Source organism: Asterias amurensis, chromosome 13 (genome assembly GCF_032118995.1).
Source record: "Asterias amurensis chromosome 13, ASM3211899v1".
NCBI lineage: Eukaryota > Metazoa > Echinodermata > Asteroidea > Forcipulatida > Asteriidae > Asterias > Asterias amurensis.
Genome location: NC_092660.1, coordinates 9,872,927 through 9,896,777, shown reverse-complemented (window position 1 = coordinate 9,896,777; position 23,851 = coordinate 9,872,927). Strand labels below are relative to the sequence as shown.

At 39.6% G+C, this 23,851-nt stretch overlaps 4 protein-coding genes across 7 annotated transcripts in view; 2 read left to right on the top strand and 2 right to left on the bottom strand.

Annotated features, from left to right (window-relative positions):
- Positions 1-3,723: 3,723 nt before the first annotated feature.
- On the bottom strand, positions 3,724-5,627 carry LOC139945831 (N-glycosidase YbiA-like). The gene is made up of 3 exons (XM_071943299.1): positions 5,155-5,627; positions 4,324-4,475; positions 3,724-3,928 (listed from the first exon to the last, which is right to left on the bottom strand). The coding sequence occupies exons 1-3, from the start codon at positions 5,378-5,380 to the stop codon at positions 3,728-3,730; spliced, it is 579 nt and encodes a 192-aa protein (XP_071799400.1). The 5' UTR covers positions 5,381-5,627; the 3' UTR covers positions 3,724-3,727.
- A 238-nt stretch (positions 5,628-5,865) lies between these two features.
- LOC139945828 (S-phase kinase-associated protein 2-like) overlaps positions 5,866-23,851 on the top strand; it is a 19,018-nt gene continuing 1,032 nt past the window's right edge. The window contains exons 1-9 of one of the 2 annotated variants that reach the window (XR_011787178.1): positions 5,866-5,993; positions 8,812-9,109; positions 9,331-9,460; positions 10,860-10,968; positions 11,802-12,002; positions 12,659-12,934; positions 14,048-14,175; positions 14,477-14,642; positions 15,329-16,299. Coding sequence is in view for 1 of the 2 variants with exons in the window: in XM_071943295.1 (XP_071799396.1) it covers positions 5,989-5,993; positions 8,812-9,109; positions 9,331-9,460; positions 10,860-10,968; positions 11,802-12,002; positions 12,659-12,934; positions 14,048-14,175; positions 14,477-14,642; positions 15,329-15,509 (1,494 nt within the window). In the remaining variant the exon portion in view is untranslated. Of the gene's footprint in view, positions 5,994-8,811; positions 9,110-9,330; positions 9,461-10,859; positions 10,969-11,801; positions 12,003-12,658; positions 12,935-14,047; positions 14,176-14,476; positions 14,643-15,328; positions 17,817-23,851 lie in introns of those variants that run through there. The other variant, XM_071943295.1, reaches the window with a different exon arrangement.
- Positions 17,951-22,535, bottom strand: LOC139945829 (oligoribonuclease, mitochondrial-like). Its single transcript, XM_071943296.1, has 4 exons — positions 22,263-22,535; positions 21,563-21,673; positions 20,875-21,062; positions 17,951-20,087 (listed from the first exon to the last, which is right to left on the bottom strand). The coding sequence occupies exons 1-4, from the start codon at positions 22,521-22,523 to the stop codon at positions 19,967-19,969; spliced, it is 681 nt and encodes a 226-aa protein (XP_071799397.1). The 5' UTR covers positions 22,524-22,535; the 3' UTR covers positions 17,951-19,966.
- The window catches only part of LOC139945826 (G-protein coupled receptor-associated protein LMBRD2-like), a 23,815-nt gene continuing 22,575 nt past the window's right edge, over positions 22,612-23,851 (top strand). The window contains exon 1 of one of the 3 annotated variants that reach the window (XM_071943292.1): positions 22,612-22,702. The gene's annotated coding sequence lies outside the window, so the exon portion shown is untranslated. Of the gene's footprint in view, positions 22,703-23,626; positions 23,798-23,851 lie in introns of those variants that run through there. The other 2 variants (XM_071943294.1, XM_071943293.1) reach the window with 2 other exon arrangements.

Genomic DNA, 23,851 nt, shown 5'->3' with positions numbered 1-23,851 from the left:
CATTCTGAGAGTAATGGTCCAACTCAACACTAGGTTTTTCATCTAAAGCAATCACTTTGCAGATGTGGTAACATGACAGTAATCAGCGATCAAAGAGAAATAAGCTCCAGTGGGAACGCGAGGGCGATCAGGATCTGACCGTGCAATTTTGATCCTCCTCGGGAGTAGGATTAAAGCGGGATCTGATCGCTCTTGTGGATTAATGGGCGATCAAAAGTCTAGTTGGAACGCAAAGGGCGATCAGACCCCGCAATTTGCTAGCAAAACAGTGTTCTTTTGAACCCATTTCCGTTCCCAAAAAGGGGGAACAATGCGCGATCATACTCAAGTGGGAACACGACCGCGATTTCTCACCTGCATCTAATCTTGTGGATCCAGTGGGAACGGGGTTTTACAGGCTCTAATGAGTTGTACTTTGAAAGGGTTTTCTCATCCGTTCGACAAGCAAATAAACCAAGTTTACTGTAGCTGTGCTCAATTTCATGGTTCTGATTACCGTAAGCAAAGAATCAAGCATAAGCCACTGCTGCAGACACTAACTCCGACGTGGCTTAACACTGCCTACCAAATTACCAAGGTCGTGATTGAGTGATTGAAACAAGTTTACGCTTCCAAAAACAATAATTATTCAATCTATTTGACAAATATTCCTATGAATTTATTTTTAAACTACAACTCCTCAGTTGAATCTTGTGATTAGATGTTACTTTGCTATCATGATATTAATAATAACAACTGGATTTATACAGTGCCAAATTAGGGTGCAAGGCGCTTTAGGGAGAAAGACAAATTAAAGTTATGGGGACAGATTGGCTTTGGAGTGAGACCCTTTTTGAAGGACATGAACAGTCTTAGCTTTTCTAAAAGGGGCAGGAAGACCGTTCCGTCAGCGGGAGGCAGCTTGTTGATGAAATGGCCGGGAGATAACGACACTAGGTGGCAGCAGACATACCATGAAAATCCATTGTTCTTGGAAAATTATGCGCATTCTCCCAAACTTGCGCATGCTCATAACTTCATAAACAGTGGATATTTACCTCGCATGTCTGCTGCAACCTAGCATTCAAAATTCTCCCACTACAAAGTTGCGTTTGGTTTGATTTTAGTGTATTAGGTGTTTCGAAATTGGCATTTAAAAAAAGTACCAGCCTGCATTCAATTTAGTTAATGCAGTGTTAGATATTGGTGTAGAAATTGCAAAACGTTTTCAGATTGTGTGAACTGTAGAACTTTGTCAAAGTTATCCTACTCAAAATAAGCTCATAATTTTATTACAGGCCGTTTTCGAAACTTTGGCTTTGACTCCGTCGGTAATTTTGGAAATGTACTCTTTGGGTATGAAATTTAGATCAGGGGCCTATAAAGCCAGAGCCAAGCTGTGGTTTTGAAATGATCTCCAAATGCACAGAGACTTAATCCTACCACAGCCATCTGTACCTGGTGTCCTATACACAATAACAATCAATGTTTGAATTTTCACTTTGCAGAAGAGGGGCCAGACTAATTTCTTTCCAGCCTCATGTTGGTTTAATGAGTGAAAACGAAGACAGCTGCATCATGTTAAAGTTTGAAGTGAATGGATGCAGGGGGTAAAATAGTAGTATATTTAAACATTTACTCATTGTAGATTTGCGATATCCATTCACTTTACATGAACCCTGCCTTTTCATTCAACTGCTTATTAAGACTAGAGGACTAAGTTTGGAGTCGACACATAGTGTTAGCCAGAGGGGTGTCTGTGTGTCGTTTTGGACACCCTGTTTTATCTGTCGTTCATAAATACCTCAGACAGTTTCGTATGTGCAGTTATAAATTAGCTGTGCACAATTTTCAAAATCTGTTTATTGTTTGTACACGAATAAGGATGCCCATCATCTTCAATAAGCAAGGAGTACTCTAGCTAATACATATATATTTTTAAAAGGGCATTTTCTAAGTGGCACGATACTACCCTCCTGACTAGCCATGTCAGAAACTTATTATTTGGTGTCATATTCCATATAATTTCAAAAGTCATAAGTAACAGCAGCTTTATAAGGTTGGAGACGTGCCCCCTTTATTCATATCAAAAGTTGATGAAAATCAGACAATGCAATCTCCACAAATTGTAAAGATTTGTTGTTTTCTTCCTTAGGATTCCGTGTACAAAGCACGCAGGAAGTACAGGCTCTGTGGCTCTTGTAAACTTGATGTCACAAAGTTACAGTGTCTATTCAAAACAAGAAAATAATAATACCTTGTTGGGAAAAACCCTTTTCCAGTGTTAGGGTTGTGATATGGTGCTTAAAGCCAGTGGACACTATTGGTAATTGTCAAAGACCATGCTTCTCACTTGCTGTATCTCAACATATGCATAAAATAAGAAACCTTTTGAAAATTTGAGCTTGATTGGTCGTCGGAGTTGCGAGATAACTATGAAGAAAAAAAAACGCCCTTGTCACACGAAGTTGTGTGCTTTCAGATGCTTGATTTCGGGACCTCAAATTCTAAACTTGAGGTCTCGAAATCAAATTTGTGTAAAATTGCTTCTTTCTCGAAAACTACTCCACTTCAGAGGGAGCCGTTTCTCACAGTGTTTTATACTACCAACTTCTCCCCATTACTCGTTACCAAGTAAGGTTTTTTGCTAATAATTATTTTGACTAATTACCAATAGTGTCCACTGCCTTTAAATTTACTTTAATTAGAACTTTATTTAAAAACAGTATAACCAATTACCTGAATACCAATAATTGTATTTTACTTTGTTATGAAGTGGTATTGAATAAACTTACTTCTTGCAGCTAGCAATATAAAGATCTTCTGATAATTTTGATTATTGTTTAAAAAATCTTTTGTCAAAAATATATATAATATTTCTAAACTGAATCAAATTTGAGGGTCCTGCAACTTGTAGACCATTCAAACCATTGTACCAGACATGACAAAACCTCACACAAATAGTTTTTAATTGAAGTCATCATCATGCAGAGCGCCATCTAGAAGCTCGAGCCTGCCCAGTGATATTTCTCCAGATGTTCCGGTCCAGCATGCAGTCTGAGCGAAGTTCCTCAGCGCTGGTCAAGCCGGTGTCTCGTTTTAGTGTGTCTACAAAGGAGATACATCTTCTCCCACTCGAAGCCTTGCCTTGTGTGGGCTCCCAGAGGATGGTTGGGCAAGCGGCAAGCTCCGAGTGGCGGACACAGTGCCAAGCGAGCTTAAGTCGGTGTTCACGGATCTTCACTGTGGCCTTTGGCCAGCCAGCATACAGATTGGAGTTTCTCATGTGGTCCTGCCAGGGGATGTTTAGGGAAATTGAAGTAGCTGGGAATAAGGAATACAAGCTTCTTTTAGCTGCACTCCAAGCTTGAGTTCAGTCCAGTTCAGTTTATTTCCACTCCATCTGCCCAAAAGAAGCCCCACAGGGCCTGTCTCTGATGTTTCTGATCAGCAAAGTGTGGGTTCGAGTCCTGGTCGCCCATGATTGGTTCGGATGGGATGTAAAGCCGTTGGTCCCGTGTGGTGTTTAGGCACATAAATGAACACAGTGCACTAATTGAAAAAAGAAGGGTACCGCCCTGGTGTTCCTGGTTTGATTGGCTGCATCTAGTCTCTCTTACACCTTGCAGGTAACAACAGAACCTTCGAGAGCCTTGAGCATCACTGAGCACCGGATATGAGCGCTGTATAAGAGCATTCAGACTCCAGGATTTAATTGTTCACACCCATGTCCATCCCCTCCGCGGCTCTACTCCTGTTTCAGTTGTTCCCTTACCTCCGTCAGAGCGTACCCTAGAAGGTTCTTCCCCCTCCAGGTTGCTTTCCTCTGGGCTTTTGGGTTGTCGGCACCCAGTCCGATACCCCAGATGCAATCCCTGGGGCTGGCTTCCACGAGGACAGTACCATCAGTGTCAAGGATCAATCTCTTTAAGTCTGGATTCTGTGAGAACTGTTGGGAGGAAAGAGACAAACTGAAATCAAGCTAACTGATCTTATGAGAGGATCTGTTGATAAAAGGTTTTTAAGATTGCATTTGAACTCTGAAATGCCTGAACTTAATAAAAAAAAGCAGGGATGGGGGGACATGGGGGGATTTTTTAAAACCCTGACGGCGACTTCTTGGGTGCCATGGAAACTTGTTAAACATGTTGGAGAACACCGCCCACCTCTCCTCTGCCCTATTAGGTCTTCAAATTGAGCCATACCCTAGCATCCTTTGTAAATTTGTAGGATGGTGAGTGACCCAGTCCTATGTCCCCCTTTTTAGATATAAAAGGGCCGGACCACATTATAATCTTCCTCAAACTTCTACGGCCCGACCCTTAAGATCTATCCCAGACGTACCTTTGCAAAGTTGCCTTTCTTAACAATGATGCATCTGTTGTCATTCCATCGCTGTTGGTCAAAACCTTGCACCTTTCTCCCGAGGGCCTTGCACGCAGGTGGATTCACTTCCTGTAACATCTGTTCAGCTATAGCGTCATCGCCAAACAAGACTGAAGATCAGAAATACATCAGAAATCTATAAGAATTTACACATTTCAGATGTTTTTTAACGGGCCTTGTGCTCCTTTTCTTTAGTACCGGTAGTTGTGATAATCGTAACCCGTCTCCTCTTGACGGCAGAGCGGAGGTTCACGATTATCGCAACTATTTCTTTAGTAGCACTCTCCACCATCATGCTATATGGAGCCATGTCACAGTTCTGTTGTTAATTAGAACCATTGGATAGGAATATACATCACATGTATGTCATGTATCCAGTTCATGAAAATGTTCATATTTCAGTTCAGCTTTCAGTTGGGGGAGAGGGAATAACTCAGAAAATTGTTGCTGTTATACTCCAATAATAGATCCAGAAACTGAAACGCTATAAAATTGTGAAATCTGAATTCCATACTTCAGCTAGTACAAAATATGGATGTCAAAATTGTTTTTTGTAAATAATTACAGCACCCCAGTCAGTCACATATATACTGGTTCTAATTAAATGCCGTAAATGATTAAGTTATTAACTTAATCTTTACACTGGCAGTAAAAAAATAGTCATAAATATAATTATATAGTCTATAGAGAGTCCTGACAAACAGCAGATAGAATTTTTTTTAAAAACAACAAAAAATTCGAGTATTCAGGAGCCTAACATTACAAAAAAAATATTTCCAAAGTCATTACCTGCTTTTTGATGCATCATATACTGCTCAGCGTGCATGTATTTGACACCGTCCACCGTGAATTCAGCGGGATAAAATTGACTAAACGGACTCTTCACCGTGTAGAAAAATGTGTACCTTTCCTCTGTAGCATCCCCACCGGCTGCCTCTGGCGATGCTGTTTCTACGGACTTTGCCTTTTTCTCAGCCTTCTTTGCAGGCGGCATCTTTCTTTTTTTTGGAGGCATGATGATGATAACGATACAGACGACCAGCCACACTGCCAGGCAGTCCGCCGCGAGAGAGGGGGAGCACGGGTGGCACTCTCCCGAATTCGACCAAAACAGCGAAGAAAAATCGGGTCAGAGAAAGCCAAAATGTACGTTTTACCCGGTGTTAACAATGTGTGCTTATGTTTTACATCTGTATAAATTATGGCCAAAATACGAGCACAAATTAAGTCCTCGGCAGCTATTGCCGTTTGTTGTGAAATATTCTGACCAATTCTGCTGAGTGCCAATCGATAATGTCAGTTTGTAAACAATGTTTTTAAACAACGGCTGTTTTAGGAAAAATGTATCAAACATACAAAGGTCGTCGGAAAATGTATGCTGCCTAGATATTCAACGGCTGTTGGTTAAGATATTGAAAAGTTCATCCAACAGCCGTATGAAAATCAGCGTGTTGACCTACTTCCGGGATTTAAACACATTTGATTGGTTGATTTACAGATTTGCCGCCAAATGCAGAAAAAAAACAAGCACGACATATCATGTGCGTTTACCGCTGGAAATTTGACTGTTTTCGTGCCAAATATTGACTTGTGTGACATCAACAGTAATTGGAAGTTATAACGATGATGTGAGTATTCAAATTGTTCAGTATGATTTTTTATTGTGGGTGGTTTAATAATGATTTTTAAATGATATTGAAAGCAAAATCAGTTCCGTGTGTTTGACACGATTGGTGCATTGCCGCACCACGCACACAGCATGCAGAGTGGAGTTTCTAGAAGTACTAAGTGGAGGGTCAGTACATGCATGTACCTAGGTAGTAGTAGTAGTACTAGTAGTACCATGGTAGTACTCACAATCACAATTCACATGCATGATGGATGGTACTTCTAGAAACCACAGGGGGGCCTTATATTTTATAGTTTCTAGAACTTAGAAGTATAGATGGCAGGCTCACGAAATAAAGAAATGAATCTAGTCTGCACTATTGACAATTAAAATAAAAACTAAAAGACTTCACCACTGTTTCATTCATTTGTTTCATTGTGAATATATTCAAAGGAGTAACTATAGAATACAGGTACACTCGGAGCTCTATCTGCGCCTCCGCGGAGTCGCGGTCACGTACGTTTTAAGTAACTTGGTCGTACTATACTGATAGTGATAATACTTGATTGTATTTTGTATTGAGTGCGATTGATGAATACAACAGATAAAATGTTAGGGTCGTAGGGAGTCAAAGTGTGACGTAAGTGGTGAGGTAGGTGAAGCAGCCGATAGAGTGCGTTTTAGGAAGATGTGCATTTAATGCAATCGTGAAGACGGGGAAGGTGGAGGCGCGGATTCGGGGTGTTGACAATGGCCGATAGAGGGTGTCTTTAGGAAGACGAGCATATGATGCAATCGTGAAGACGGGGAAGGTGGAGGCGCGGAGTCGCGGTGTTGGCAATGGCCGATAGAGGGTGTCTTTAGGAAGACGAGCATATGATGCAATCGTGAAGACAGGGAAGGTGGAGGCGTGGAGACGCGGTGTTGGCAATGGCCGATAGAGGGCGTTTTTAGCAAGACGGGCATATGATGCAATCGTGAAGGCTTCTTTCCCCTTTTGAAATAATCCTCTGATGGGGTGAAGTGTATTATTTATGGTAATAATAATAATTGTACGGAATTCAGGCTTTCTTTCCCTTTTTTAAATAATCCTCTAATGGGGTCAAGTGTTTGTGGGCAATATTAATAATTGTATGGAATTCAGGCTTTCTTTCCCTCTTAAAAAAAATCCTCTAATATAACAAGGTCAAGTGTATAAGGGCAATATTAATTATTGTATGGAATTGGGGCTTTCTTTCCCTTTTTTAAATAATCCTCTAATGGGGTCAAGTGTATTAGGACAATGTCAACAATTGTACGGAATTCGGGCTTTCTTTCCCTTTTTTTTAAAAATAAAGTCAAGTGTATGAGGGGATTAATTATTGTATGGAATTGGGGCTTTCTTTCCCTTTTTTAAATAATCCTCTAATGGGGTCAAGTGTATTAGGGCAATATTAATAATTGTACGGAATTCGCGCTTTCTTTCCCTTTTTTAAATAATCCTCTAATGGGGTCAAGTGTATTAGGGCAATATTAATAATTGTACGGAATTCGGGCTTTCTTTCCCTTTTTTAAATAATCCTCTAATGGGGTCAAGTGAATTAGGGCAATGTCAACAATTGTACGGAATTCGGGCTTTCTTTCCCTTTTTTTTTTATAAGGTCAAGTGTATGAGGGCAATATTAATTATTGTACGGAATTCGGGCTTTCTTTCCCTTTTTTAAATAATCCTCTATTGGGGTCAAGTGTTTTAGGGCAAAATTAATTATTGTACGGAATTGGGGCTTTCTTTCCCTTTTTTAAATAATCCTCTAATCGGGTCAAGTGTATGAGGGCAATATTAATAATTGTACGGAATTCGGGCTTTCTTTCCCTTTTTTAAATAATCCTCTTATGGGGTCAAGTGTATTAGGATTCGGCCTTTAATTATTTCCTTTTTGGAAATAATCCTCTTTTGGGGTAATATGTAGTATGACAATATTAATAAGTATTAATTATTTGTACGGAGTTCGGGCTTCTTTTCCCATAATTATTGAAATAATCCTCTAATGGGGTCTTGTGAGTTATCATATAAAATAAATTGACAACACAGCTGCCGCTGTGCATTAGCTATAGCGCAGTTGTGTATTTTCGAGCCTAATGAGGGCACTGTTGTGCATCTTTCAGAGTGCCCACTAGGTTGCCAAATATTTATAGTTTAGCGACAGAGCGCGACCTCAACTTCGGTGTACGTATGAACGTCACCGCGACTCCGTCTCTGCGAGGCGCAGTTGAAGCTTCGAAGTGTACCTGCATTCGAAGTATTTAAATTTACTCAATCAAAAAAAAGTCCAATAAATAATCATAATAATATTTAATTTCTTTTATTTGATAAAAATAAGTGAAAGAGGGGATGTGGTATGATATAAAATCTTTCCGACTATGTATTTTTGTTAACTGTTGTGTGTTGAAATGTCGTCTTTGTTTTGCAGTTGGTACAACAACAATTGTCAGAAATAGTTTATCCCACTGCATAGCCGGCCGGACGCGTAACCCTCATATGAGACTGCAGAAATTTCCTTGGAAACGAAAAACGTCTTTCCATTCCATGTTTGGACTAACAAACTTGACAATCTCCCTGATTTTGGAAACTTTGTCCCTATTTGTACAAATAAGATGTTTAGTACTACAATCTATATGTAACGTTAAATGCAAAATTTGAAATATCTCCCTAATGGTTGTACAAAATCTCCTCAATTGCAAGAAGATGCAAATGTTGGTATCTCTGCTGCTGGGACACGGTAGTGCTCCTATAACAGACATCTTCAAAATTTCAGTACTTAATAATTTAACACTAACTGTATTTAATCACAAAACAGTCGCCGAACACGATCCCGCACTGCACCGAATGTGGCACTATCCTCCACCAGTAGTAACGTCAACTCAAAGCTGAACAGAAGGAACAGCTCTCAATCGTGTGTCAAGAGGACAAAGACGGTTCTTCAGGGAACCGAGCACCTTGCCCCAACATTCACTTGGGATATTGCCAAGACAGACAGAAAACAGATTTACGACGACCTCGGTGTACAGGAAATAGATACAACAGACGTTACAGCATCAAATCGGTCACATTTGTCTAGGAATAAAAGAAATGCATCCAGAGAGCTTCAAAAGCATGTGAGTCAAACCTGTGATTTTATGTGATTTTTTTTTCACTAGAGCCTGATTTCATAAAGATACGCAGCAGAAAATGTTTAGCAAATTTCTTTACTTTCCATTTGTTATTGAAAAATCATGTACAAAGTGCATTTCCTACAAAACTGCTAATCAGCTTAGAGGACCAAGTACGCTTAATACAAACAAAAAATATCTGGTAGTTTTCCTTTTTTTCCTCCCAGAGTACTAGTGTTGACCCCAAGGTCAAAGATCAGCATGATTCTCCATGTGAGGTCAAATCGATGAAAGAGCACATACATGACGGTCATGTCTGCAGCTGCCAAATACAATTACAACTAGAGAAAAAGAATGGTAAGTGTTGTCCTGCGTCTAGAGCCAACAACAAAGTGGGGGGGGGGGGGTCAGAGCACTGCAAAATAATTGAAATTGCCACAGAGCCTAGGGGTGCGGTTTGGCGGCTGTAACCAATAATTGTTTCTGACGTCATAACCAAAACGGTAACCGAGCTCACAACTCGCTTATCATTCAGCCAAAATGCACTACAGGGCCTACGGAACACTAGTGACTTGGGCTTGCGGAACACATGTACATATGACCTATGGAACATTAGTGCTATTGCCTTTAACCTACAGAACACTGGCGCTCAAGGGCCTACCAAACCTAAGTTCCTATTGCCCATCAGTAAGCTTGGGCGATATCTCGATATAATCGAAAATCGCGATATCATTTCTTTAACGATTACCATATCGTCTTGATTTTTTGTTAATCAAATTATCGGCATATCGTGGTTTTGATGAAGTATCGCGATGTCTTCCCTAATTGAGATGTCTTGCAACCACAACTGGTTGTTTAAAAAAAAAAATTCAAGTCCCAGAAACAACCCCAAGATCCCTCAATTGAAAAAAAATAACATCAAACACTTACGCGCCCAGGCAGTCTCCCACAGACACTTTAGAAGTAACACAATGTATCAATTACCTCCCCTGTGTGGGAGCCTTGTGCGCCCGCCTCGCCGCCGAACTGCAGACCACAATGGGATTATATTACAGAAACCACAACCCATCCACAACCGTTTTATGAATGAGAGGTCACTCCATGTGCATTATGGATGCTTATTGGTTGAAATGGGAAGGATATACACACATGTAAGAACAGCCATGCGCAGTAGACACTTTAAAAGACACTTTGTGTGTAACTCATAGAGCTACAACACCATGGGTAGACAGTACACCTCACAGATCCATACTTCGATTTATTTGAACTTTCAAAGTACGGGAATTGGGCATAGTATTATTCTTCAAATATACATCGCGATTTAATCGAATATCGCGATACTTTTTGGACGATATATCGCGGGATAATAAAAGCAATATCGCCCAAGCTTACCCAACAGGGCAGAACAGTGGTGTCTAATGAGGCTTACTTGTGACCTATAGATCACCAATGTCTCTAGAACACTGGTACCTAGGACCTGTGGAACAGCGGTGCCTACATTTAGGACCTATAAAACACTGGTGCCTAGATATAACCTATTGATCCCTTTTGATCACTAGTGCCTAGTAGAACCTATTGATCACTAGTGCCAAATTCTGCGGAACAGTTAATCCAGCCCTGCCCAACATCCTTACAGAAATGCATGCACCTTTTCAAAGTGAGCTTCGGTCATGTACATGTTCTTGGTTGAAGATTGTGGACTGTTATTGATAAACTATCTGTTTATGCATCAATCCCTTTTAATCTGTTTTTCCAGATCCATTTTACGTCTTGTCAGATGAAATCATGCTAGGTGTCTTCCAATGGCTTCCCAAGACTACGCTGACTAGTTGTGCTAGAGTTTGCAAGCGCTGGAACCATCTTGTGTGAGTGAAAAGTCTGATCAGGATTATTTGTCCTGAAGGTTTTCTTTTTGGAAAAATGGTTACTGTTCTGTAGGCCTGGGCGAATTATTCGAATATCCGGTTAATGGCGAATAGGTTTTCCTATCCGTAACCGCGAATGCCTTTTTTTTCTTAACCGGATATCCGCATAGGGCGCGAATACCTATTTACAAACCGGATAATTCTGTAATTACAACCGAATAACCGGATATTCTTTAATATCCGAATATCCGCGGATGTCGGGCGACAACTGATATGAATGTTTTGTCTGAATCCTTACGAAACTTCTATTAAGACAGCATAAAACAGCATATATTAAGTATTTAACTATGCTCACCTCCGTGAAGAGTTAAAACAATGACATTTCTGACGTAATTTGTTCAAAGATTACAAAAGTTTTCCTTCACGTAGAGTCAATCACGATCAAAAGAAAAAACGAACAGCGCCCTCTAGCGGCAAAAAAAATTTTTATATATATATTTTTTTTTTAAATAGCGCCCTCTAGCGGCGAAAAAACTATTCAAATATCCGGTTAATTTCGGATATTTGGCCAGCGGTATCAGAATAACAAAATTTCACTATTCGCCCAGCACTACTGTTCTGTAAAAAAATAAGTTAAAAACTACTTCCCTGGGCCCAATTTTATGGCACTGTCTGTGGAATTGTGTGATGATATTGGCAAAGAGTGTGGTGAAAGTAGTGTGGTGGGCCGCTTCACATAAGAATGGGCAGAGGAAATGCTAGTTATGAAAAAGATACATAAACCCTTTAATTTAAAATATTTTCCCTTGTTTTTAAAATTGTCAAATCTAAAGCGTTGATGACAGTCTCTGGAGGCACATTGATCTGGCCTCTAAGATCTTTTCTTCTGGGACTTTGGGGAGAGTTCTACAGCGTGGTACGGTAGCTGCAAAGCTTTCAAGATGCTCCATCAAAGGCTCGGTGTTTGATCAAGCTTCATTATCATCATCATCATCAGCGAGAGGTGCCAGAATGTCTTCCAGGTCATCTGAGCAGTAAGTGGTTCTGCTGTATATATCTGACCTTCAAAAAAGGTCTCAAGACTCACCTCCTCTCAAATCTGTAGCTGGCTGTCCCCATTAATTTGGTCTTCCATTTCCCCTAATAATCGCCTTGTATCCTTTGGTAAATTGGCGCTATATAAATCCAGTTTTTATTATAATTCTTTGAGGGGCTCTTTGAGAAGGTCAGAATTCCTTTTGTGAGGCACTTATTTTCCAGTAGATAGAGTCTTTATAAAAGTGGGAGACAAAATTACAAGTCTCTCATCTGCAAAAGCAGCGTATATCGGCAAGTGATTGTTTTGTGTGTACATCTGGGCTGTTTTACAACATTCTGAATATTTCAACTGGCAACTTAAGTTTTTGCACAAAGGCGACCAAATGTTCTGTCGTGGGAGGAAAAACCCCAAACAAGGAAAACCTTGCAATCCAGTAGGAACTGAAAGTCCACACTTGAGGTTCTGTCTAAGGTGGGATTCTAACCGGGGTCTGCGAAGGTGAAAGGCAGATCATGATCCGCTACAAAACTATTTTATACTAACACAATTCAGCCTTTGGCTGCGATTTGAATGTTTTTAATGAACCAATGGTTGAACAATTGGGCCCGGATTCCACGATGAAAACAGCTCTCACTATTTTCTTATCTGAAGATCCAAAGAACTTCAAGAGAACTCATTCCAGCCCAAGCTTCATTTGCAATACTTGGACCTATCAGCCAGTGACGCTACGCCAGAGCAGCTTGCCGAGGTTTTAGCTCACTGCCCGAGCAACCAGTTGAAGAAGCTCAGTCTCGAGAGCTGTCCGCTGAGCGAAGACCTGGTGAAGTGCATCGCGAATCAAGGTGGGAGCTTAGAGGAGTTGAACCTCTGCATGAGTACTGGGTTAAAGGAAGATGGTGTGAGGACCATGTTTGAGAGCTGCAAAAGGTGAGCAGATAAACCTTATGATTTTTTTATTCTGTTTTCACTTTAATGGGTGTTATGGCAGAGCTGTACAGGGTCTAACATCGTGGAGCTCCTTTGGCACCAACAAAAGTTAAGCACAACAGGTATGAGATTTAAAGGCAGTGGAAACTATTGGTAATTGTCAAAGACTAGCCTTCACAGTTGGTGTATCTCAACATATGCTTAAAATAACAAACGTGTGAAAATTTGAGATAATGGGAGATAATAATGAAAGAAAAATATTAATTTTGGTTATTACCCATACACCGATGTGTGTTAGCACTGTATACTCAGTACTTAGGCCCCGAGTCCTGTGAAAAAATATCACAGGCATGTTACTCGGGTGGGATTCGAACCCATGACCCTTGCATCTAGAGCAGTGTCTTACCAACTAGACTACCGAGGTTGCCCGGGAGGGATGAGATTGTTCAGACTTTTCGCTGAATTTACCCTTTTTATGTCGGCCTGGTGAAGAAAATCAGACAATATTTTTTCCACAAATAAAGAAATCCTGCTCATTGTTCTACTTATCTAGTGCTGTGGATGCTGTTTCCAAAAGCTCTACGGAATCTATAACCCCAGGGGTTACCAAACGGTAGAAATGGCATCATTTCAACATACCTTTGAATTTGTATCCAAGTTTCAGACTTTTTTGTTAGTAAATTAAGACTCTCACCCCTGGCAAAAGGTTACCAGCCAAAATACCATTCTTTATGTACTGTATGTGAATGGTTTCCCGTAAATGTTTGTGTTGCAGAAAATTACTGAGCATGATTTTCTGCTGAACCAGGCTTAACAGCAGCTCTGTGACACTGGGCCCTGATTGTAAAACTTCATTGACATTTACACATTCCTGAAACCTGCACAACTCCTTACGAGTGTGCAACACCGGCAGCAAAATTTGTTTCTGTTAAGTATCTTGCTCAAGAGCACAAGTGTCATGACTGGGAGTCGAACCCACACTCGATATTTTTAGCTTCCAGAACTTGACTCAAGCGCACCAGGCAACCCTCCTATATTGCCTTAAAGATGTATAGCCAACACTTCATTGAGCTGCACTTTATATTCCTGATGTATTTTTTTTTACCTTTACAGATTAAAGTCCTTAAATCTTGCCTGGACCAGCCTATCACGCAAAGAATTGCTCGCCTTTGTTGAATGTGCACCGACAAGCCTCGAGAAGTTAAACTTAAGCGGTTGCAGACAAACTTTGAAAAATGAAGGTATGATAAAAGTTGGAAGATGAATTTTTCTGTCTGTTTTTTATAAATCTGTCAGTTTTCTGGAAAACTATTCAAAGGAAAAATATTTGCCATGCTAGAGCAGATGTCTTACTACAAGATCAATTAAAAAATTAATTTCAGTGAGAAATTACTTCTTCCTCAAAAACTATGTTACTTCACAGGGAACCGTTCCTCACAATGTTTTATACTATCAACAGCTCTCTACTGCTCATTACCAAGTCACCTTCAATTGTTTTGCGTAACGAGAGAGTTGGTAACCATCATTATCCTTTTTTCACAGACATTATTGCACTTGCCCGCAATCGTTGTCCATTCATGAAGGAGCTAGACTTGAGCGATTCCACGTCAATCGGCTTCACGGCTCTAGAGGCTATGGTTGAGTGCATGACCGATCTACAGCATATTTCCCTGAGTCGATGTTACAGTCTACCCCGCGCATCGTTTTTGTAAGTCTAACATTAATTGCGATGATTTGGGGGATGAACAAAGAATTGACTAGAGTGTGATTTGAACCAAAGACCTCCGGATTAATGTGCCGGAGCTCTACCAACTGAGTTATCTAGCCCTATGTTGGTTGTGTCCCCTATTTTGTCAATATATTTGTGATGATTGTAAGCTTGTATTTGGTGTGCCTCACACTTCCACCATCCTTCACAAGCCCGTCCAACTAATGCAACCCCCACCTAGCAGACATCAGTCCACCTGCAATTTCAAGTGTTACAATATCATTTTATAAACCACAAGGAAAACTGACTGATAAGGGTTCGTCAGTAGCACCCTTTATTGGTGAGAGGCTGTATGATCCATGTGATGTTGAGTTGTTACTAGACTAGGCCCCTATCTTTATAAAGACAGGTACCTGCCACTCAGATCCAGTTATTCAGTTTGACACAATATCATTGGATAAACGTGCAGTGACATGAGCTTTCAGTAAATGCCCAAACAGTACACTCCTATCACATCCGCCATAGAATTTGACTGCCTTTCTCTATGTGAAATGAATGTAGGTTAAAGGTGCATGTATATGCCGGCTGGAGGTCGGTCTCTGGCATATTCACAAGCTTCGAAGTGTGATGTCAGATGTTCAGGCTAAGTTGTTACAAGTGTCAAATCTGTATTGTTACACCAACAGTAATCTCACTAACCTCGCTCATCTGCGCACCATAGACGTCTTTGGGCTGAACCATGAAGACGGGATGATTCAGGAAATTCTTCCCAGGGTGCAGGTCAACATCTACCCCTTCTCGTCGATCGCTCGTCCAACGACGACGAGGAAACGAAATTCCATCTGGGAGATTACTTGCTACGAGTAAAAGGTGCTCCAACAACAATCTTCTCTTCCATTTGGGGACACTCAGTGGCAGTAGACTTACCAGGTAAATCCATGGTTCTTGGAAATGTGAGCATACTCAGAACGACGTTATTATAGACCTTACCGCAAATAATCCGTAGCTAGACCAGCATGCACCTCAATCAACAGTTAGCGCTTGCGCAATGGGTAGATGCAATTGAAAATTAACCTCGTAAGCCTGCTGCCACTGGCATTCAAAAGTCTCCCATATAATCGTTTGCAATATAAAGGGTTGTGTACTCATGGTAAAAGGTTGCATTCCCTGTGCCTGGTTTTGGCTAAAGCATTGTTAAATAGGAAGGGGGACAGACTAACTTTCCTTCAAGCCTCACTGTGGTACCATTGATTTGGATAAGAGAAAATAAAATGGCTGATCAGTTAATAATAAACATCATTGCACAGCCACAATTATGGGCACGCTTTGTTTTGTTAAACTTTTTGCTACACTTTGTTTTGTTACAAAAACACAAAATGCACTGCGGATAACTATTGAGTAACTTTTGCAGATCTTGTATTTGACAAACTCTTTTTGTATTTATCGTTGTCACAGCGATTGTTAAAGCCATTGGACCCTTTCGGTGCAGAAAAAAATAAAAGTACACAGATTTACACATATTTTACAGGGTTTACAGAAGGTAATGGTGAAAGACTTCTCTTGAAATATTAGTCCATGAAATGCTTTACTTTGTGAGAAAACGGTAAAACAATATAAATTCTTGTTAGCGAGAATTACGGATTTGTTATAAACACATGTCAACACACGGCGAAAAGCGCGAAAAACAGGAGTGGGTTTTCCCGTTATTTTCTCCCGACTCTGATGTTTGATTTAGCCTAAATTTCCACAAGATTGTTATTTTATATATAAGTTGTGATACACGAAGTGTGGGACTTGGACAATACTGTTTACCGAAAGTGTATAATGGCTTTAATTGATACATTGAGATAATTGCTATATCAATGGTTTTTAAACTGTTCATAAAATGGACTTGAAAAATGCATACCCTTCATGACTGTGGCTGTGTACATCCGCCTTTGACATTCTGGGATTCCACTTTTAGGGTTTGGGTACTGTTTGTACGGCACAAAACACAAAGGTCCACAGTTTTACATGAACCTTTACGGTTTAAAGATTATGTCGGAAGAAAGCCTTTAAAGTATTACCAGTTTAGGTGCTATAGTTATTGAGAAATGAGTGAAACAATTTCACTTTTTTTTTTTAGCATGAACAACGGCTTTACAGGCTCTCTTGAAAACATTGCTCCGTGATTTTCACTTTTTTATGATTATTGAGGCTGAAATTTCTATTGATAAGTTATGTTACAGTACATACATCGTCATTCACAGTGAGTATGGACTGTCACTCGTTTCATGGCCAAAGCTTCATCTATAAATGTTACCAAAACACTTGAAACTGGGTAACTAAGGCCAAATAAAAAAAATACCAGATTGATCGTCCCCGCCCGCATCCTTTTTTTTTTAATCCATCTTTTCAAAAGGACTGGCCTAGGAGCTTTTCCCGAATCTAACTTGATGCTCTGGAACACTTGTTATCGCCTGTTTCAAAAAACCAATATAAGTGAATGCCTACCAGCAAATCTTTATAGTGTTAGTGTTAACACAGGTCCTCATGCAACTAATAGGTATAAATAAGTTTGCGGTTGATTCAAACTGAAGAATTAGTGGCCTGTTTGATTTGAAATACTTAGCGGCCATCTTGAAAAAAATTGTAAATAGTAAGGCTCTCATCCTCCTCTTTTTTGAAAAATCTGGACGATCAACTGATATTTTTTGTGTTTTGGCCTAATGCAGATACAAAATACTCAAACACACCCAAAGTCTCTATGTCTTTCTTTTTCAGCCATCGCTATTGCTCAAGTAAAGAGTAATTTTACCAAGAACTCCTTCCATACATGCAATATTTTGTATAAATAACAAAGTGCCTTGAAAATTTTTGGATGCAAATTTTTTGTACATAAGCAATAACATTTATGCTTTATCAAGTATTTCACAACTATCAATGAGCCATTTTTAACTTCTTGTTGGTTGAACTGTTCAACTTTTTTACAAATGTTATATTATCTTTCTTTTAAAATCTAAACTGTTGAATTTGAACCACAGACGAAAAGCTTATCCCATATTTTAAAAAGTACTGAACAAGTTATGACTAAAGACAACTCAGCTTTTTTTTTTCATTTACTGCTGATTTTTATTCACATTTTACTTTATCGTACTCCATTAAATAAATGACTTTAACCTTTGAATAACATTAGCTGATTGTGTTGTTGCTCGCATTAATTATTTAGTTTTATTTGGACTGTTTTGCTTTTCCTATAAAGCATAAAGGGAAACTGACTGTTCCATTGATTTCTACGGGAACGTCATTGATTTCCACAGGAACGTCCCTACAAACTATTTCGGACATAAACAGAAAAAAAACCTGGATGACTAATTCACCAGGGCAAAAAAAACTATTTCCCACAGGTTCATTTTTAATTCGCCTTGGGCAAACTACTATTTTGCGATGGGCAAACAATCCTTGCACGTGACTTAACTATTTTCACCTAGTCACTCCACCAAGTGAGCTTTCTTGCCCCAATATTGACGGTCTCCCGATTAATGGTCAATGTCCTTGTCAGAATACGGAGACCACCATCACTGGGGCTAGAAACATGTAGCTTAGTTGATAGAGCACTTGCAGGTTGATCTGGAGGTCACAGTTCAAATCCCACTCTCATCATTTGTTCTTTGTTCAAACCCAAAATAGTTAATATTTACACAGTCAGTTTCCCTTTGTGGCTTATTACTGATTATATTTGCTGAAATTCCAGGGCTCGATTTCACAAAGCACTAAGATTTATCTTAATTAAAAGAGAAGGTACACTATTGGTAATTGTCAAAGACCAGTCTTCTCACTTGGTGTATCCCCACTAAAGCATAAAAAACAAGTCTGAAAATTTGGGCTCAATTAGTGATCGAAGTTGCGAGAAAATGATGAAAGAAAAACACATTTGTTTGACGAATTTGTGTGCTTTCAGATAAGAATAAAAGAATTCTAGCAAGAAGTCTTTTATTTTTTTAGTAAGAAATTACCTCTTTCTCAAAAACTACGTTACTTCAGAGGGAGCCGTTTCCCACAATGTTTTATACTATCAACAGCCCTCCAATGCTCATTAACAAGTCAGTTTTTAAGTTAATATTTGTTTCGAGTAATTACCAAACGTGTACCTTCCCTTTAAGATGGGTTTTCAGTATCACCATATTTGTATTGTGGTGTCGATTGATACAAAGTTGAAATCGGCCCATGGGGGTTTGAAATTGAAAAGCTTTTGTGCATTTTAAAGACCCAGGAAACTAATTTATGGAAGACCATCATAATTTCTTCTTGATAGAAGTTGTGAATCTTCGAAGAGGGGAGTCAAGTCTTGAGGTTTTTGTACAGTGCTGTTCCTCTTCAAAAGAAGCACCATTTGAACCAAAACTTCTTTGTTTTTCACAAATTTTTGAACTATGTTTTGTTCTTCTCTAGAGAAAAACACCACCTCTTTCAACTTGGTCGTCTACCATAAACCAGGCATATAAATACACAACCTATGTTGCCCCTGATCTTGGCCTAGCTGCCCCTTCAAAAGTTTTGCCTAGACTTTTAAGATTTTCCAGTGGAAGTGCCCTTTGCAAAATGAAAATGGTCTTGCCCTTTCAAAGATGAAATTCACGGCCTGATAAACTAGTTTAATTATTTCACAATTTCTTCACTATTCAAAGGTTTTGAATCTTGCATACACAATTCAAGATTTCTAATACAGCTTCAGAATGAAGAACATTTTATGAGGACATGCTCTTTTATTTTGATTTTTTAGAGGGCACTAAAATGAAATATTATATATATTGCCCTGAAGTTTCTAATAGAGCAGGGCAAGGAGCTACCTGCCTTTATGCCCCATTGAAGTTTTCCGATATAAATTTACATTTCCTTCAATGAGATGAGGTGCCCTTTACTTAAAACAACTACCTTGCCCCAACAAAAACAAAGTATTAGGTTTGTTGGAGGCCATACAGCTTCTGTCGCCCTCGTAAACATATTTAGGAATACAAAATTTAGACAAATTAGCTAAAACAACTCCAAAGTTGACTTGTACTGTACTTGTAAATTATACTGAAAGCTTCAACTTGTTTGTTCTAATACATTGGCCCTGTCTCACAGAGTCTTTAAAACTTGTACAAGCATACGTTGACAGAGAACCAGTGAGAAACAGAATACACATACTTCATTTTGCCTGGTCCCCTGTAAAATCTACTAAGCAATTTTATGCTGTGCTTAGTAAATTTGTTGGCTAAAAGTTGTCTTGGCACCGATATTCACCTAAAACAGGAAATGCCGAAATGCAACCAGCCAAAATGCAAACTTTCCTTGATTCTAAATCACTTGAAGATGTTAGTCCTGTAGTATTTCAGTTCTTTGATACTCTCGGTGATGTCATCAAGAGCTCGATGAGCGCCTTTCTTGTAGGGGACATCGCTCCACTGCCGAGGGTACCAGCGCCTACAAAAAGTACAAGTGAGGTCAGAGTTCACATGAGGTCAACAGTTTTGAACTTGGGCTCTTAACTTGTTTAGAAGGAGGAAAGAGAAGTTGTTTTTCATAAGAGAATCGGCCAAATTAAATCCAATTATTTTCAATCCAGAACATTTTGATACTCACTCTGTACTTTGTTTTATTTTAAGTGTCGTCATTTGATTTTGAACAAAAATATGATGATATATAATTTTTTAAAGAACAGTACGAATAGAAAGTGAGAAGAAAATGTTGTTTTGGATGTGGCAGGAAAACGATGCTTACATACTTCCGAAAGATAATAATTTTCTTGTCTATATCTCCCTCATGAGCAAACAATGAGAAAACAATAACAAAGAAACAGTGGAGAATTATTGGTGAACAACTGGTATGGCAGAGCGGCTTGCTGCCTCGCAACCTACATACCGTGGGATTTGAACCGGGGTCAATCAATGTGAACGGCAGGAATAGAAAACGCTGAGCCAACAAACCACTCTAGTTTTAAAAGTCCAGCCCCCCAAATCGCAGGATGAATAGCTCGTCCAAAAGCATGCACCGATGACCTAGTTAACAGGCATGGTATTTGGCTCTTGGGAAAAAAGTAGGACAAGAGTTAACCTACATAGACTTTTCAGGCCAATTTCATAAAAAAAATTGCTACTATTTCTGAGGCCCCAAAAATCAGAAATTGGACTAAAGTGGGAAGAATATCATGCCTGAAGTAAAGGCAAGGGTTAGGTAGATGGGTGGGTTTATAGTAGATGTGAAAGCACACCTGCATAATTCCTTGACGGTGCTCACATCAACTATCCGATAGTGAAGATGCTCAACAAACTGTGGCATGTATTTCTCCAGGAAGGTCTTGTCAACGTGGACCGAGTTGCCTGCCAGGGGGCACTTTTTAGGCATGGTGTGTTGACGAATGAACGCAAGCATCTCATACTCGGCTTGCTGCACTGAAACCTGTTGGGCAATGAAAAGTTATAGACGGTGATTTTGCAAGATCAATCATGTCATTGGAGCAAATTTCATCGAGCTGCTTTTGAGCAAAAAACTAACAAAACACAAAACAAACTGTGCTTGTTGAAAAATTGAGGGTTTCAAATAACATACAATGTCATTATGTACAATTTGGTTTCCTGCTGATGCTTGCTTTTTAGCAGAACATTGTTCTCACTCTGGGAGGGCAGCCAAACTTGGAGCTCTGTGTGGCAGGGGTCCAGCCTCCAAGGGGGGGAGGCAGGGATCCTTGTGCTAAAGCGTTGGGGTGGTTCGCTCCCTTCTCATACAGGCTTTGCTCCAGCCTCCTTTGAAATGTTTCTAAAGTGAAGCTTTTGTTGGTATAAAGGCCGTGTCCGGCTACAGTTATGACTAGATCGGTGTGTCTGCCAATGTTGAAGAGGCAGATGCGCACGATCTAGCCGTAGCTGTTGCCGATGTCGCCATTTCGGACATGGCCTTACCTTGCTTGCCCTGACTGCATCCACAAGACCAGAGTCTGTGTGATGCGTTGTACACCACTCATCCATCTCCGCTAATCTCTCTTCAGGCTGATTTATGATGAGATTAGGGGCCTGTAAGCATTAAGGAAGAAAACGTATAAAGGATCAAGAACTTTATACTGCCAATGAAATCCAATAGGTCATGCAAGGATCACCATGGATGGTCCCACTTAGTTTTTTTTACCAGATGTATGAGAGTTGCATAGCCCATGACTTGATTCCGACCGAAAAAATAAGATAAGGCATTTGACTTTAGCGGATCCATATAGACATTTCACTTCAGTATTTGATTTTGAACCAAAATTATGTCAAATGAAATGATTGTATTTATATTATTATATTCGATAAGAATTGTGGGCTAATAAGTATTCATACTGATCTTTGTTTGAGACTAGAGTTTATTAAAATAGTTCTACGCAAACTTGTATTGTACTTCATTGTTTTGTAGTTGTACTTTTATTTTAGTTTTTAATAAAGAAAAGGATCAGAAGAACTTCAGTTACAAGTTCAAATCATTAATCAAATTCATATTAATTTATTAAAAACAAAAATCACGAATCTTGCCAAACAAATATTTCAAGAATATGTTTGTATTATTCTTTATAAAGTAACCCAAACTCCCCCCACCCCTGTCCAACCGGCCCCACCCCCATGGACCTACCTCAGCCACAACGTTGAGGTCGCTGTCCGTGACTAGACAGGCCATCTCCAAAATATGGCACTTGTCCACATCTAGGCCAGTCATTTCGAGATCCACCCAAACCAGACGTTTCCTCAGCTCATCTTTGTTAGCCATATTATCGGCAGAGGGATTTTCTCCACCAATGTTGTCGATTCTTAACTGTCTGGCATTAATAAGTGATGACCAAACAACATTTTTGAGCGCCCAGAAGCACCGCGGGAAAACACCTAGTTTTAACATGTGGACAGTATGCAGTCTAGTCACCTTTCACTCAACATCAGTTTAAACAACGATCATTTAATATAAACAGATACCAGACTATAATCTTTTGATCTTTCAACTTTGACCCTACTACATAATGAATATTCATGATAATATATGTGGCTGATTTTGAGTGATTGTGTGGCAAGAAACATACGGTAAGTAGCCACATTTACCATGTTTTTACTCCATTTAAAACATTATTTTTTACCAAATATGAATTATTGTTTGTTCAGCAATGTTTCTCCAACGCCATGTTTTGATTGGAAATTATTTTTGAGATGGGAAACAGTAATTATTGAATGTTTTATTTGTAAATAAAAAATAATTTACAGTGTGCGAAATGACTGATATGATCTAGTCATGTGTCTATGTCAATATCACTGCTGAACAGCCCATCCATAGATCATGTGGGGAGGCTCCACGTTGTCAGGTTGGAAAAGTTTCCGTATGGCGCCACCACTTTTTCATTCGATATGAAATAATAGTAATACTAATAGAGTATCTAATTTACCTCAATGAGATAGGCCTATCCCTTTTTGTAAAAATGAGTGAAAAACTGGTGGCGCCATACGGAAAGTTATCCCAGCTGAAAGCCCAAACTTATCAAGTGGATTCATTCATTTCAAGGGTGTTTTTTCTTATTTATATGATTCTCTCGCAAGCTCGACGACAAATTTATACAAAATTTTCACAGGTTTGTTTATAATAAGGGAATAAAGGGGTAGCAATGAGGTCTTTCACGGCCGTTTAAAACAGGCAGGGTTGTTGCCGTGTGATAAGAAGGCGAGGGCCTTTATCACACTGCAACGACCCTGCAAGGTTTTAAACGGCCGTTAATGAACGGGTCACTACTCTTTTATTAATTATTCCCATTCATAAATGCCTTTGTGGTTAAAAAGGCGTATAAATATAGTAAGAAACTCTGTAAAACTTATCCATTTCTGACGTGCTTGAGCTCTATATGTACGACGTCCATGTGTTGCATTGTTTCATCTGAGATGCCTATTTCCGACAGTTTATGGTTGTTCATGCGCATATAGTCTTGGTGCAACACTTTCTCGTTTTCCTTTCACACACAGCGCGGCCAACTCACCGACAGCGCCCGCATCGCCTGTAACAAGAAACGTCTTGCACCAAGACTAGCGCAGAGTATCTGCTCACAACCGGTTATAAACACTGGTCATTATCAAAGGTTTAAACACCCCCACGTGACGCGCTCTCCACCAAAAGGGATAGCGAAATTGTCTCAGGTATTTATGAATAATATTTTATGCATAGCATGGAGGAAACAAAGGGGACTGGGG

Bases quoted from the DNA above. Each gene is read 5' to 3' on its own strand.
- LOC139945831 (XM_071943299.1), bottom strand. From the start codon at position 5,380: ATGCCTCCAAAAAAAAGAAAGATGCCGCCTGCAAAGAAGGCTGAGAAA. The intron at 4,476-5,154 runs GTAATGACTTTG...TCTGATCTTCAG, and splicing joins TATGATGCATCAAAAAGCAG to TCTTGTTTGGCGATGACGCT. The intron at 3,929-4,323 runs GTACGTCTGGGA...TCCTCCCAACAG, and splicing joins AGAAAGGCAACTTTGCAAAG to TTCTCACAGAATCCAGACTT.
- LOC139945829 (XM_071943296.1), bottom strand. From the start codon at position 22,523: ATGTTAAAACTAGGTGTTTTCCCGCGGTGCTTCTGGGCGCTCAAAAAT. The intron at 21,674-22,262 runs GTAGGTCCATGG...TAATGCTTACAG, and splicing joins ACCTCAACGTTGTGGCTGAG to GCCCCTAATCTCATCATAAA. The intron at 20,088-20,874 runs GTGTGCTTTCAC...TACTTTTTGTAG, and splicing joins ACCGTCAAGGAATTATGCAG to GCGCTGGTACCCTCGGCAGT.